The sequence below is a fragment of the Ambystoma mexicanum genome, chromosome 6q (assembly GCF_040938575.1).
Source record: "Ambystoma mexicanum isolate Mex_15411 chromosome 6q, UKY_AmexF1_1, whole genome shotgun sequence".
Lineage (NCBI taxonomy): Eukaryota > Metazoa > Chordata > Amphibia > Caudata > Ambystomatidae > Ambystoma > Ambystoma mexicanum.
The window spans coordinates 1,260,745,963-1,260,762,085 of NC_090937.1; the positions used below are offsets into that span (position 1 = coordinate 1,260,745,963).

Genomic DNA, 16,123 nt, shown 5'->3' on the forward strand with positions numbered 1-16,123 from the left:
GAGACACAATCCTGTTAAATCTCAGGGCTAGTTACGTACGGAAAGCTCATGCCGGTTGGTGAGGATGTAAATGTTTGTTTTTAACCTGGTGAAGCTTATAAAGGCCCTAGGAGTGTTGGCAGTTGTGAAAGCGAAAGCACTGTGACCCGTTTCCGTGTGGATTCCTGACTGCTTTGCCTGTGCAGCCTTTCTTAATTGGCCTTTGCCTGGGGGCGGGCCACTCTGCCAAATACTCCACTCCCAACACGGAGCGTCGCAGAGTGTTGGCAGAGTGGGCCGTGGGTGCGATCGAACCCAACTAGATCTCAGTCTGCCCCTGCAGACACAGAGTCAGATGAGGATGGTGCATCACGAGGGCTCGTGCAAAGAATTAGGAGGAATTGTCGAAGCACCTTCAAAGGCTCCAACACAGGTGACGTTTGCCATCCCGTCCAAGGATGAAGGTACTGTTGTGCTTCCCCTGCCCCTTGAGCCCCTAATAGCGACTTTGTCCTTACCCCCGATTACAAAGGAGTCTGTTGTGTGCCCCTGCCAGTTCCCTCTGGACTCGCCGGGAGTTCTCTTGCACCCTGCTCGGGTGACAGATGTAGAGCGGGGGATCAGGGGAACACTCGGGTGGCCTCCGCCAGAGGTAGTGGCATGGGAGAATGGTGAAGAGCAGGGCACTAGAATGTTGGCCACGTCCTTTGCTAAGCCTGATGCCGAGAAAAATCGATGGGTCCATTCTCAGGACCTCTTCACGTGTTCCAATGGGGATTCTAGTGATAGACACTTACCGAATCTCAATACCCTGGAAAAGTTCCCACTGCCAGGATTTGAAAATATGACGGGGGAAAACGTTGGGCTGTGCCGAGAACACACAGAGCCTGATATGGATCCATCGGTTCATGCCTCAACAATTCCTTCCGCAGTTAATCAAGCAAAAGCAGCTGAAGCCTCCCTTCTGTTTAAATCTTCAACTACGCTGGCCAACCGAGTTGCGTGCAACTTAAACAGAGGTGCAAGTCCCTTCCGGAGACTAAGATCTTGAGATGGCAATTTAGACCAAAGGTAACTTCCCCCTGCTCAGGCGGCCAAGTCAACCCGAAACAGGCAAAAGGCAAAACCGATAACCTGAAAAATCAGGGAGATGTTTGGCAAGATATCGGATGCTGATCTCCTAGTAGGCCTGAGTTCTAGTGGGACAAGAGAGGAAACACATCTACCTTCCAGTGAAATACTGGTGCATGATCAGTCCTCACTAGACAAGGGTGGTATTGTACTGGATCAAACTTTGGAGCTCATAGAAAGCGCCCATCAAAACGAAGTTGGCTGTTGACCTGCCCTCAATGACCTTGCTTATATCGGAAAAAAGGCTTGCTATGACTTGTGAAACAGGCAGCGCAATTCCGAGGGATAATAGGCAGGCAATGGATGAAGAAGATACAGTTATTAGGACTCAGGTCCAGCCAGCTAGTGACGGAAAGGGTCTTGCCTTCCGCTACAACCAAGAAAACACACAGAGTTTAATAAGAGGATCAAAAAGGCCAATCAAAGAAGTGGATTTTGATGGATCTTTAACAACTGTTGCCCCTGAAAAAAAGAGTGAAGCTTGTAAATGACAAAGAAGGTCGAACAGTACTATAATAGTGGGATCAACTACTCAGGATAAGGCCACTCTCAAGAAGCAAGGGACGATCCAAAGGAGGAGAAGACACTCCCAAAATACATCCACAGAGGAGTCAGATGACGCAGATACTCAAGACACAGATAGAGCGGAGCCAAGAATGAAAGGCGTTTGCGATGTGATCTTCTGGATTCAGAAAGACAATCTACATCCAATCATCTCAGCCTAGAAAAAAAACAGTGCGCAAATCTGCAGGCAGCACTAGGTTCGATGGTCTCAATAAGTTTGTCACTGTTCCTCAAATTGTATGAATCCCTTCAAGAAAACTATACGGATCAGATAACATTGATTGCTCTAATGCAGTCTAAGCTGATCTTCATTGAATCGCATATTGAAGCGGCAATTGAGAAGAGAGTAAGAGAAAAAGAGTCTGAAAGTGTCATCATTAAAACCCTAATCGACCTAATAGAGGAGACAAGAGAGGACAAAAAAAAATGTTCCTAGCTTTCTTCAGAGACACTCTCAAGCTACTAAGAACAAAAGATGCTGGAAATAAAAAGACAACCCTCTCAGTCCAAACCCATACAGAAGCATTTGAGGATGGGCAGATGCCACTACAGGAGACGGAAGCCCTGAATTCAAGACAGAGTGGCAGCTCGTGCCCCACTGGAGAGACAGATATAAGCACACAGTGTTTGACCACGCCAAATAATATCAGCACTTGCCCACAGATGTTCAATGGAGAAGCAAGAAATAATCACATAATGTAAAAAATAGGGAAAGCAAATGAAAGGCAACTACCTACAAAGACACCAAAACACAGAGGCCTCGCAGGAGCTTAAAACAGTAGGGGCCGGTGCAAAGTCAAAAACAACAGCTTCATAAATAAATAAAAAAAGCCCAAAAAAATCAAATCATCCGAGATGCAAACAAATAGAGGGGGGAGGTGTGAGAAATGTTTATTAGAAATTTGCGAAAGACAGAGGAATACTGGCAAAACAAAACCACAGCAATCAGTGGGCGCAGGGATTCCCCCGAAAAGTCAGCTAAGATTCAGGAGACAACTTCCAGAGAAAGCCGGACGATACCAGACCAAATAGAAGCTGAAAGCTTAACTCCAGAAGGAGTCATTAACTCTGTACTACTAAATCGCTCCACTTATGAGGACGAAGAGTCGCTTCTTACAGAAGGTGACGTGCTATCTAATATCACCATAGCTGACTCAGACCAGGAGGAATGTGAAACCGATTTATGTTTAAAAAGATTCCAATTTGACACATTGGAAACGAGAAGATCTAAATTGGCAAACAACTTGACCGTAAAAGTGCCACACCAAGCCACAATGGAGACCTTGGTGGATCAAGACAAAAAGGAGACATTTTCAGACAAGGCACAAAGAAAAGAGTTGGCAGGGAGACCAGCGTGAGCCACAACAACACCAGAATTTGCTGTCTCAATTACAGGATTTGGAAAGTAGTACATGCAAAATCTTAATTGAACGAGTACTAAAAGCAAATGAAGCATTAATCATGAACCATGCAACCATAATGACACTCTTGCAAAGTGTGCCCCAACTCAGAGTGATCGAACCGAAAGATATCAAAATTGTAGATTTCCCGAGGGAAGAGGAAAATGACATGGTCGGTCTTCACATCAAGACGCAAGCAGTAACATCTTTAATGATGACAGCAACAGAGGAGCTAAGAGCACTGGGCTTTGATCTAAAACAGTGTTTGCAAGTCTCAAAGCCTCAAGATGAGATAAAAAAGAACCTCCGAACAGCTTGGAGTAAAGGACACAGACAACCCAATTTGTACAATGAGGAAGTGTACGAAAAACCAGAAAGAAATTCCCCAATAAGATTACATGGGCCTAAAGCTCTACGGTTCATCATTAAAGGCAGGCCACAGGATAAGCTAAAAACAGACAATGCAAAAAGAACTAGTTATTTACCGACTGGTAACGTTCTTTCGACTGGATGTTCCTCCAACGTATTCCACATCTTTGACATGTAATGTCCACAGCTGTGCTGCTTCGGAAATTTTTCGGCAGAGGGTTTCCTGCATCGATGGCTTTGGGTCGATGTCCCTCAAAGGCCTCCATCGCGGGTGACGTCACCGGATGTTATAAATAGGACGCACGGCGCCCGTAGCCCCAGTTTATGTTTTTTCCTCCATAACATGTAACCTGCTCGTACACAACAACTGCTTGACTGCACCTAGCCTTGCGGGAACGCAAGCTGCAATAGCCTAGGAAATTCTTTAGAGGAGTAGGCTGGGAGGGCGATGTGGAATACGTTGGAGGAACATCCAGTCGTAGGAACGTTACCAGTTGTTAATTAACTAGTTCTTCGAATGGATTGTGTCCTCCAATGTATTCCACATCTTTGACAGACTCCCAAAGCAGTATCAGTAAATGGAGGAGGGAAAAGAATTTAGAATACCCAATCAGATGGCAGAATAAAGCACTGCTTTACCAAAGGCCATATCCTGACCATGGAGCGTATCCAGGGAGTAATGCTTGACAAAGGTGCTTGACCACGTTGCTGCGTCACAAATATTCTTAATAGGAACTCTCACTGCAGGGCTGTGGACTTAGCCATACCCCTAGTGGAGTGGGCTCTCAAACCCTCCAGAGGGTCCTTTCCCGCCAATCTGTAACATTCAGTAATGGTGAGGATAATCCACCTGGACAAGGTCTGTTTGGTAACAGCCTGGCCCAATCGGTGTCCAGTGTATCCCACAAAAATCTTGTCGTCCACTCTGACCCTGGACATCATAGAGATATAAAAGCTCAAAGCTCTCCTAGGGTCCAATTTATGAAGTCTCTCCTCTTCCTTACCAAGGTGAGGGGGAGGATAGAAAGCAGAAAGTGACACTTTCCGGCTCAGATGACACTCAGGCACTACCTCAGGCAGGAAGGACGGACGTACCCTCAATACAACCCTATCCTTGTGAATCACAATAAAGGGTGGCTTAGATGAAAGTGCCTGCAATTCACTCACTCAGTGAGCAGATGTAACTGCAACCAAGAAAACCATCTTGAAAGACAACAATCTCAAAGGTCAAGAGTGCAGAGGTTCAAACTGAGCACCAATCAGGAATTTCAAGACCAAATTCAGATCCCAAACCGGCAACTGAAACGGGGGACGGCAGGAACACATTTGTGAGCCTTTTTAGAAATTGGTAAATCAAAAGGAATCTTAAAATAAGAACATTCTTCTGACGAGCGCTTGAAAATAGACCGCGCCGCCAGGTAATCTTTTATGGTACCCACTTGAAGATCCCTATGGGCCAAAGAAAGCAAAAAAGAAAGAACCATCAGAATAGAACACGGAAAAGGATTGACATTGTTTCTTCTGCACCAGTTGCAAAACGTACGGTACAGGCATTTGGTTGCCGGCCGCTTGACTGAAAGCAACTCCTCCAGCACGTCATCTGGGTGGTCCCAATCCGTATATCTCAACCAGAAACCAAGCACGAAGGTTGAGAATCTTGACGTCTGGATGGAGAACTCTCACCCCCGCACCCCTGCTGAGAGAGAGAGAGAGAGAGAGAGAGAGAGAGAGAGAGAGAGAGAGAGAGAGAGAGAGAGAGAGAGAGAGAAAGAGAGAGAGAGAGGATCCTCTCTGTGGGGAAGACGGCGCGGAGGGCAGATGGACATTTGTAGAGGGTCCGGGTACCACGCTCTCCTGGACCAATCTGGAGCAATGAGGATCATGTGGGATCCGAACCTCTGCTACCTCCTTAGTGGGTGAGTGACCGAGGAATGACGAGGACCGGAGGAAATGCGTACAGAAGTGTGAATGACCAATCCACGACAAATGCGACCCCTAAGGTTCCTCTCTGAGGAAATTCCCTTGAGCAAAATCTTTCGCACTTCCGGTTGTCACCGGTCGCAAACAGATCCATTTGAGGGGTTCCTCAAAGGGCAAAGATCTCCAGAAGGACTTCCTGAGCCAACTCCCACTCGTGGAGACCGTGCTCTGCCTGCTCAGAGCGTCTGCCGCCACATTCTCCTCTCCGGCTAGATGAACTGCAGAGAGTGAGATTCCATGCTGTATCGCCCAGAACCAGAGCTGCATCGCCTCCCTGCATAGCGGGAGTGACCCTGCCCCCCCTTTATTGTTGAGGTAATCCATGGTGACTGTGTTGTCCGTCATGATCAGGACACTCTTCCCCTGCACAGCCAGCAGAAAAGCCTTCAGGGCCTGCCTGATGGACCTCAGCTCCAACAGGTTGATGTGGAGTTTGGACACTGATGGAGACGAACGACTGCTGGCGCTCAGATCGTTGGCATGAGCTCCCCATCCTGTGAGGGTAGCGTCCATCACCATCGTCACCTCCTGCCACGGTTGCCAAAACGGCTACCCTTTCATCAGATTTCCGTCACAGGCCCACCACAGAAGATCCTGCGAGACAGAGTGTAATCTGAACGGGATCCGACATTTTGCCTGAGAATTGCGACCACTGCATCTTGAGAACCCATTGAAGGGATGTCCAGTTCCAGGCAGCTCCGGGAAGATTATCAGAGCACATCCAACACCTCTGCTAGTTCAAGGAATTAACTCACCGGGCAGGGGAGGGCTCACATCGCTGGGCGTTTAACTCCACATTTAGCCAACGCCATCTTGGAAGGAGTCTTTGCGGTTGTGTCGGGAGGATCGCTCCTCCAATTCATATTCTGCAGGGCCGGAGCAGCCGTCATAACACCTCACGGCACGCACCCTGTTCTTCAAAGAACCTTTCTCGAGTTGGAGCAACAACATCATTAGGGCTGCAAAATCGTGTCTTTGGCCCGGGCTTTACTCAGAGGCCATTACAAGCGCAACTGCGTGGCAGGCGGTGCTTGTCTCCGTCACTTCTTGCGCATTTGACCTGAAGGGTTAACATCTTGAAGGAGCATTCATTTGTGGCTTCACCCCATTCATTCAACATTAAGAGGACCTACTCTTCGAATTATGGTATTGTTAATATTTTCTTAACATCCAAATCTTTTTGAAGTGAACTGTTTTGCACCATGTACTTATTTCTCATTTTTGTAATTTTTCCAATTGTTTTAACATGTCCATAAGCGTATATTTATTCTGCATTGATGGTAACTCCAATCCCTCTCTATTCTTATTTGTACTAATATTTTCATCAAAAAGTACTGATGCATCACTGTACATATAGCCTCTCTTGATGCCATGCTGTTTGCATAATATGTGTTGTAAAAATGGTGTACTTCTAGCACATCAGTTTTAGGGTGTTATTTTTAAAAGGACCATTTCAAAAAACAGGTGCTATTGATTTTGGGAACTCGAGAAAAGGGATGCTATTTAAAATGACCGGCATAAAGATAGTAAATCTTGCAATAAGTGGTAAATGTCCTTCTTCATATATGTATCTAATGTGTGCATTTGGCAAGGATATTAATGTTACTTTGTCGTTTTTTGCTAATAGGAGTGAACAGAAGCAAGATACATGCTCACCTGAACACCGGTTACCCAGAGGGCACACACTCTCCAGTTCATTCCCCTGGTGCACCTCTTGAGGACTTTAATAGTTGTGGTTCAAATCACGCGTAGCTCTTGCTCATTTCCTTTAGACCGATATCACTTGCAATTGTTCCTTCTTTTCTTAATAATGCCGGTATGTTTGGTGGCAGTGGCCGCTGTGTATGCTACAATATTAAAAATGGTTCCAAATTTGGTGTAGCAGGGTTACTGGCTTCACTTGCCAGGTGACGGGGCGGGCTAATATGTATGTATCTTAAAATGCGCGACATACTAGAAGTGTAGTGTTTCCTTATTAGTATAGTATGTGACAATTCAATTAATAGATTTTTCAAATATTTCTATTTCTGTCCGTTTAGATGTACAGGGGATGGGCTCAATTCATATCTATCTCTGAGAGGGAGCATGCCAAAGGCAAGGAGGAAGAATAAAAGCAGTCGGGGATGAATGTTTTTATAATAAATGCATGGTATACTCCATACCGAGGAGGGAGGGTGCAATTCTGGCAAAACTCCTTACCTTTTCATTTTCCCACTGAAAAAAACTGCAATCTTTTCTATCTCTACATGCAGAGCATGCATAAAATCTCCTGCCCTGTTCTTCGTCATGACTCACTTTTACAAACAGAAGCGTAGGACCTATAGAGAGATGATATACATGTATGTTAAGGTTATTGTAAACAAAGAAATACAGAATATAAAATATGACAAATATTACAAAGAACAAATTGGGTATTCAACAAAATCGTATGTAGAATATATAGTTATCCACACATATGGAATATATATGTGAAGTACATCATAGTGCAAACATTTGTCATCAATAAACAATTTGTAGATTATTATACTTAGCTATATACCATTTGCCTAAATGCATCATACAAACATATCCAGAGATACCTAGGTGGCCACACGTTGGTGGGGGCGCATATTTGGTTTAGTAGAGAAATAACCGAGGGGGAAATCAAGGAAGCTGTTCCTTCGTTAGATACCGATAAGCCGCGCATCCAGGCGGTCTTGAATTCTATCAGCAATATAGCAACTTTTGCGCTCTTAAATTACTACCGAAATATTGTGCAGCCACTACCGATAATAACGATGGAGGCACATGTAAACTATCTTGCCCAAACATGGTAAGGACAGGGCGGTTTGTTCGTCCTGTAGAACACGGTCCCTTCTGAAGCTTGACAACTATAGCCATCATTAGGTTCTTGCAAAAATCCTGTCCACCCCTTCTCCTGATGCCATATTTTGTCCTGCCTGCACAATCAGGCTTTACGCATGGCAGTTCCCCCCTCTATAACCTGATTCAATGTGTTGCTCTTTACAATCCAAAGATTACAATTTTCCCTTGACGCAGAGAAGGCTTTGGATTCTTTGGAATGGCTTCACCTTTTCAGTTTCTTACATACAATGGGGTGAGTGACGGTTCCTTGCAATGGCTCAACTTATCTACTCTGATCCCCATACCATGGTATGCACTGGCACTCCGTCGAACCCTTTTACATTACCTTAAGGCACGAGACAAACAGGGTCAGACGGGGCCCTAAAATTCGGGCACCAATGAAAAAGTGGCCCAAGGTAGCAAATGGCTACTCATTCCTTTCGTGACACTGTTGGGATAGTAAGCAAGGGGACGTTTTTTGATAAAGTGTGATGTAATTTGTGCATTTTAAAGAATATTTATTCAGCAACACAGGTCAAAACTACTAGCTGCAGAGTGAATGAACTCATCAAACTGGTGCAAATTGGGCAAAAAAGTGGGCCACTTTGACCAACAAAAACTGCCCCACACCAGCATTTTGTACTATTGGTTCGGACATCGGCCTATTGCCCTGTAGGCCAGTCCGATCCTGGAGACAGGGCTGTCCCTTATAGCTCCTCCTTTCTGCAGTGGCAGGGCAACACGGGGGCCAGAAGATTATGTGAGGTGCATGGGGTGAAGGGTCCATACTTGAACCAAAATAATGCACAGCTTTTGCTGTATGCTGACGATATATTACTATACATTGTGCATCTCAAACAAAATGCCCTGCTTTAAATGGAGGGTGTTCTAAACTTTATCCGGTGTTCATTAACACCCTCTGTATCTTGGTATAGTACTTAAGAACTGAACTAAATGGGCTTGCCTAGTGGTCTCGTGAGGATAGCTCAGGGGCAATGTGCTCGCCTTGGAAACAACGCGACATGGAGCAAAGCAGGTTCGATCCCCGTGTCCGCGCTTAGAAACCGCTGGGTATTAAGCGTGTTACAAATAACATACTGTTTCGGTAGTTTATACGTTGCGCAGAATTTCCGTAATCAGACTTTCTAACCCAAACTGCTCCCTCTCTTTTTGCAAATACCAATTCAGCTACCAACAACATTTTTCCCGAGACTCCAAGAGCAGGTAGCAAATTAGAACGGGGCAAGATGGTACATTACATAACATGGGAGAAGCTACTGAAGCCAGTAAACTCAGGAGGACTGGGGGGAGGGGGGTTCCAGGTCTAGAGCTCTAGGATCTACAGGGTCAGGTATCTGCCGGGTTCCTGTGAGCCGGGTGTTCATTAAGTCATTTTTCTTTCTCAAACGAGACCCTCATCATTCAGAGATGTGATCAGGACTTGATTTTATTTAGGAATAAAGTAGGCAGTCTTGTAGATTTTAAGAAACTAGATGGGATTTTGTACCAAAATGAATGCAGAAACGTACAGTAATATAGCACATGTACGAAAGTGAAGAGAATATTTGCTTGATGTAATTTGTTTGGGGTTCATGAGCTTTTTGTGCACTGCAGGCCCCATTTAACATCCTCGAGAGATGTATTTTGCCAGATAAAAAAGGGAGATCCGCAGGTTTGTTAATTGTATAGTGCAGCAGATTCCTTAATAATTTCTTGTTTTTTAATAATATATTTGTATTGGCTTGGAGTACAAAAGTTAAATAATGAAGATAAACAGATTATTGTTAATCAACCAATGCCTTGGTTGTATTAATGTTTTGATGAGGCATTCCATTCTAACAAAGATTTTAAAAAATAAAAAAGGTACAAAGGAGTTATTCAATATTAGCCAGGGTAGTTTTGTTATGCACCTCTGCATTGGAGTACCCACAGAGAGTATTGGGATAATCTAAATATAATGAAATAGTTTTTAAAGTTTATATCGGTTTTATACATTTGAGGCCGTTTCAGGGAAATCCTTTAATTTCTGACTGCCCATAGAAATCTGTAGATTGTTTTGTTAACATCTATAGATTCTGCCAAAGGAGTAAATGGTATCATGGAAAACAGCTAAACAACGGAATACATCTAACAGTGTCTAGACTACCACACCATGAAAGATAAAGGAGACCATTTGTCAATTTCCTTGCGAAAACGGAGAATTGAATAACCGGTCTTCTCTGTAGACGCTTCAATATTGTGTATACATTGTATGTTTGCTGAAATTAAAGCACCAGCAAAGGCCTACATTGCGAAGTACCCGATCTAGGAAGGTTAGGGTGACAAGAAAAATGTCCCCATTTAATTTGTATCCAGAGATATCACAAAACTATCCATGATTTACAGAACCTTTATCATGGCGTTATGTGTGAAGGAAAGAAAAAGGTTATTATTGTGTGCATGAGCAGCATTTTTTATTTTTTATCATGGAAACCAATGCCTTGCATTTTGTCATTAAAGTAAATCAGTTGCAAGAGAGGTTGAATTGCAAGTATGAAACGTGGGGGTGAGAGGCAAGTTCTGCTCTCAAGGATAAAGGGCAAGCAAAGGTAATTAATGAATAGTGAGTAGAGAGACGTACCAGTGTTGATTGCGCTCATCCTGAATTATATAGATTGGTTATCAGATAATGTAAAATTAACATCAGGTATTCATTGTGTCAAATTGGATTTATTGAGCATATTTGAAGTTTACCATGAAATTATTCCCTAGATTTTGCCAACACGTGTTTCAACCTGTTTGGTCCTTCTTAAGGCAAAAGGTTCTTTATATATAAACAAAGCCAACAATATTAATCAAAGTAACATATACATATCTAGCAATGTTCAATGGGCATCATACAAAATTAAGAAATTGTACAAAATTCAGTTGGTATCCAATGCATGCGAGGCAAACATCAGGGGTACAGAAAGAAAGCAGGTAATGGGAATGTTGAGAAGAAAAGGAAAAAGAGAAAAAAAGAAAACAATAGATTAGCTTAACATCATTTAAGTGACTGCACACTCTTGGTATTGCCAAACAATGCTCGCTTATGTGTGAAACATCCAATTGTTTCAGTTATTTACATTGTATGCAAATATCCAAAGGGTTTCATGAGGCTGGTTTCCGTTAATATTACCAATCTAGATCTATAATTCAGAACAAGCGTAATCGATACCGGCACGTCTCTCTACTCACTTAAATTAACATTAGGCAGGGGTTAGCCTAAGCAGTGCCGGAATCTGCAGCTGTATCTAACACTAAATCGGGTTATATCCTGATTACTGACCCAAACGCGCCCACCACCTGCTTTTGATCCCATCCAACCTGTTAGGCAGAAACCTGTGCAGTTCCCTCTGGGACCACTGCAAAAGATTTAAGACTACAGGTGTTTGGCAGTAAACCCACTTGGTAGCAGTCTGTACCACACAGATTCACTTGGTAGCTATGGCTGAGCAGTCAGACTTCCCTCAAGAAGAGTTAGGCAGTATACAGAGTATTCACAATAGGTCAAAAGAACACAGTAGAACAAGCAAACACTGACCAGAGCTTGGTGTAAAAGAGATATAATTATTTATTTAAAACCACATCTAATAAAACACACAGGCACTAATATTAAGCAGTTCAAAAACACGGTCACTAAAAGATATACACTCCCTTAAAAGAATATTAGACAAGTCTTAAGTAAAGCCCCACTTATTTTCAGACAGCGGTGAGCGCTTAACGCAGATGGCACTCTAATAATTCGGTTTAAAAGGGAGAGAAAGGCAGTGCATAAATTGAAACAGATCCCAACACTTTCAAAAGAACACAGCAAGAGAGGAAGGCAGAATCAAACCGTGAAGTTAGAGTTCAGAAAGCCAGACCCACTTTAAGATGATCAGAACGAAATGTGTCCAAGGTCACACGGTTGAAAAGTGCACAAAAGTCTCGAAAAGGTTCAGAAAGAGTTGGACCAAAAGAAAGGGACCAGTTAGATGGTCAAGGCGGCCAGCCCAGTCCAGAAGGTTAAGGGATTATTATTACCTTGTAGCAATCTTTAGAAAGGGAGGCCTGGCAGACACGTTACCTTAAAGTGGTGAGAATACTCCAGCGGGGGCAATTGTCCCTGGCAGCGGATGCAAGTTGGTGCTTCGTCCGAGGGAAGAGAGGATCTCGTCGGGGAGGAAAACAGGAGTCTGTTGCACTGCCAGGGAAGAAACCAGCCGCGGAGTTCTCAGTTAAAAGGAGCGGTCCTTTTATTCGCGGTCCAGTAGTAAGTGGCTATCTGGTTGCCGGGGTGCTTGGCAAGGGCAATTCGACCACAAGACATCCTGGGATGCGAGGAAAAGAAGGTAAACTGGTTGTGCACACCAGTCAGGGGAAGAAGACTCTCCAGACGGGAGGTCTTCTCTGTCGTCGGGAAGTGGTGAGTCGGTTCCGCAGGGCTCCACCGGTGGTGTCGTCGTAGCAGGTCGGCTCAGCTTCTCCCTCGTCGGATTCTCAGGTCCTGTGGCGACTTCTGAAGTTCCAGTCCCAAAAGCCCTGCTTTTATGCAGCACACCCCCATTCACTCAGCCTAGCTGTCAATCAAACATGCTAAGTGGTGAGCCGGGCCAATCACACAAGAGTGCGACTTGAGTTACCAAGGTAACTCAGTCCAGGGTGCCTAAACCCCCTCCCCACAACCCCTGTGGTACCCAGACAGAGTGGCACCACTTTTGGAGGCTTCTGTGGAGAAGCCCGCCAAAAGGTGGAACAAAGGGCTCGACTTGGGTTGGAGTTACAGAAGAGAACACAAACGCCATTTTAGAATCGAGTCCTAAATAAACCGCCGGTATGTTCGAGGCTATGAGAATTAAATAATTAAAGTTGGTAGCCTCGATCCATGGGAAAATCCCATAGAGATATATTTGCGGTCGAATATAAAAAGTAGTATCCACTGCCACCAGCCAAAACTCAATCAGGGGGGACGGAGAAGTGAACCCCCCACCTAATAGACCCCGGGGCAATCGAATTGCCCCGACCAGTACGTCCACAATATGATGGTTTGTAATGGTTTCTGTTCATAATTTGGGACTAGTAAAGCCAATGGTGACTTTACATGCCCTGGGAGACATTAGTCAGTCCCAGGGTATGGAGTCTATGGTGGTGTGTCACTATGACACCCCTTTGTCACTGCACGGAGGGTGCTGTATAACACACATAGTAAAAACACATGAGACCCTATGGGGTAAAAGACCTCATAGCCCATAAAACACATTAACAGTCAAAGGAACACCGCAAATCATGTCCAAGAGTGTGAAGAAAAGAGACTCACTCTTGGCAGGAGAAAAACAAACTCCAGAAATCCAGCAAAGCTGCTGGGGGACTCACTAGGTTAGGAAATTCAGCCTAAACAGAGAATTCTCCCTAACACAACCTTTCATAATTAATTAATAGACATGACTTGGGGGAACAACTACATAATTGTAATCTTGGAGATGAATTCAGCATTAATGCCAAGCAACTCTAAAGCACCGAAAAGAAGATGCCAATCCTTGTGCAATATGCTTTTTCACCATTGTGCGCCATTACTATAAGTAGGTCCATGGTGAACTTTACGCAAATGAATGTGAACAATTTTGCATTAGAAGCAGATAGTCAAGGATCAAGATGGCCGCTGACACTAGATAGCCATATTAGCAGCCGCTCCACAGCCCGTAGTGTTCTGAAAGCATCCCCCACAACCACAGGAGGTGCTGGAATAGGTCAGTTTGCAGCGGGAATCGGAGGGCTGCCCAACACCCCCATACATAAGGGCGGGCAAATGGAATCCTGCAGAGGACCTCCAAAAGGCTGCGTGACCCCGCTGAGAGGCAGGCTGGCACTAAGGCCCTAGAGCAGTGCAGTGAGGAAGAGCGGGGCCAGGCAGTGGAGAATGCATGGCCCCCAGTAGGAAGAAGCGCGCATGACCATTCCTGCCAGAGACAGACGAAGGGTGGCGTAGCCCCGCTGAACTGCGGCCCGGCACCGCCTCCGATAATTGAGAAGAAGAAGAAGAGAAAGGAGGATGAGCGGGACCGGGCCCGGCACAACCAAGAAGAGGAGTGAGGTACCGGCATGCAGTGCGCAATCTGCTGCAGATAAGAAAGTCCCAGGTGGGGCTAGAAGGCAGGCTGTGGCAGGGCAACGGAGCCAAGGAGGAGCAGGCAAGGCGCCCGAAGAGGCCACCCGGACTGGAAGATTACAGGGAGCTGCCACAGACATCTGCTGGAAATTCTGCAGGGGAGCGGCACACGGAGGTGGGGGCTGGAGCACTGCAAGCCCCTCAAGGAATAAAGATCCCTGACTCTGACTGTAGCAGGAGCTCACTCCAGGCAAAGAGGGCTGGAAGGACCCCAGGGTAGGAGTGCGGACCTTGCTCTGTAAACACTGTCAAATCTCCCCCATGCAAGGTGCATCACCTCAGATGGGAGACGTGGGAAGCCCAACCCGGGAAAAGTGGTCATCCTGGTTCCCCCAGGGGTGAAGAGATACGCTGAGCAGGCCTGCTGGACACTGGGACCACAGCACATAGCAGGCTTCCTAATGCCAGCCCTCGCAGACTCAGGAGGGCCGTGGTGTGTCACCAGGAGAAGCTAGGGGTGAGGAGGCCCCCACCCAGGCAAGAATAGGTCATTGAACCTCTAAGGGAAAAGTAGAACTCGGCGGGGCCCAGGAGCAACTTGAATAGCCCAGCAAGTACAGTGCTGCGGGTGAGGTCGACCCACCGGTAGGCCCCCACAGGGTGACCTGGTAGCAGTGGTTCCAATGAGACAAAAAGGTGGAGGAGACAGCCTACCCATCCTACCCATCCAGGGAAGAAGGGCCAGCAACAACACGCAGAGAACTCGAAGGACCCCCAGGAATCGCAGACCACCAGACGCAGGGTGCCCAGGGGAGTATTGTAAATATCAAAAGCCAAAGCAAGGGCCTCGAGACAGGCCTCGGCCCCCTACGATGCACTAGGTAACATCTCCACCTTATTGGTCCCACCTGAAGCGAGGGATCCAAACAAGACGCTTCGCAGTATATTGGACTAAAGAGAGCCTGTGGGTGCAAAGGACAAAGAGCCTCTTTCAACGACATGCTGTCCCTTCACTGACCAACACGTAGCAGGAACAATTCCAACTAATGCGATCGGGCCTTAACTCAGCGTTAATGAATGTTAGACATGAGGTCGGTCATCTGCGGAAAAGGACGGACATCCTAAAAAGGGGACAAGAGGAAGTGGACAAAGACAACAGTTCATGGGGAAGCCATAGAGCGACTCAATGTGGCCACACAAAACTTCGAAGTGCAGATGCAAGGCATGAAAAATCGATCACGGCAGATCAACATATGAATCAAAAATCTGCCTGAGATGGTCGCGGACAAGGATCGGAAGGGGGCGGTCTAGATGATCTTCGTGGACCTCTTGGGGGACATGGCCCCGGAAGAAATTGAGCTGGACAGAATCCATAGAGCTGGTAGACCAGCAAGGGGTGCCAGTGGCAGGCCAAGGGATGTCTTAGCAGCTTTCTCATGCTACGCACAGAAGGAAGTGGTCCTGCGAGCAGCCAGGACTGAGGAACCAATGCATTACCAGGGCACCCCAAAAACCCCTTTTCAGGACCTGGTGAGCAGCACCCTACTCAAGAAGAGGCAAATGAGTCTGGTGGTGAGGTAACTAGTCAGCAAAGGAATCTGCAACAGATGGACCTTTCCCTTTGAACTGGCATTTGAGTGGGAGGATGCCCAAAAGCGCATCACATCCCTTCAGGAGGGAGCCGATCTCCTACAAGTCGATGCACCTGAGGGTCTCCAAGAAGATCGCTCCCCTCAGGAAGAGAACTGTC

The 16,123-nt window shown here is 45.8% G+C and overlaps 1 protein-coding gene and 1 long non-coding RNA gene across 4 annotated transcripts in view; one reads left to right on the forward strand and one right to left on the reverse strand.

The window, feature by feature from the left end:
- Nucleotides 1-7,519, forward strand: part of LOC138516604 (uncharacterized) — a 126,587-nt gene extending 119,068 nt beyond the window's left edge. The window contains exon 3 of the long non-coding RNA XR_011282288.1: nucleotides 7,051-7,519. This is a non-coding gene — a long non-coding RNA (uncharacterized lncRNA). The remainder of the gene's footprint in view (nucleotides 1-7,050) is intronic.
- Nucleotides 1-16,123, reverse strand: part of ZCCHC4 (zinc finger CCHC-type containing 4) — a 939,775-nt gene that overhangs the window by 875,845 nt on the left and 47,807 nt on the right. Inside the window, exon 2 of one of the 3 annotated variants that reach the window (XM_069631857.1) lies at nucleotides 7,623-7,741. The exons of 1 other annotated variant lie outside the window; for it this stretch is intronic. In XM_069631857.1, the coding sequence (XP_069487958.1) occupies nucleotides 7,623-7,741 (119 nt within the window). Of the gene's footprint in view, nucleotides 1-7,622; nucleotides 7,743-16,123 lie in introns of those variants that run through there. One more of the 3 variants, XM_069631858.1, reaches the window with a different exon arrangement.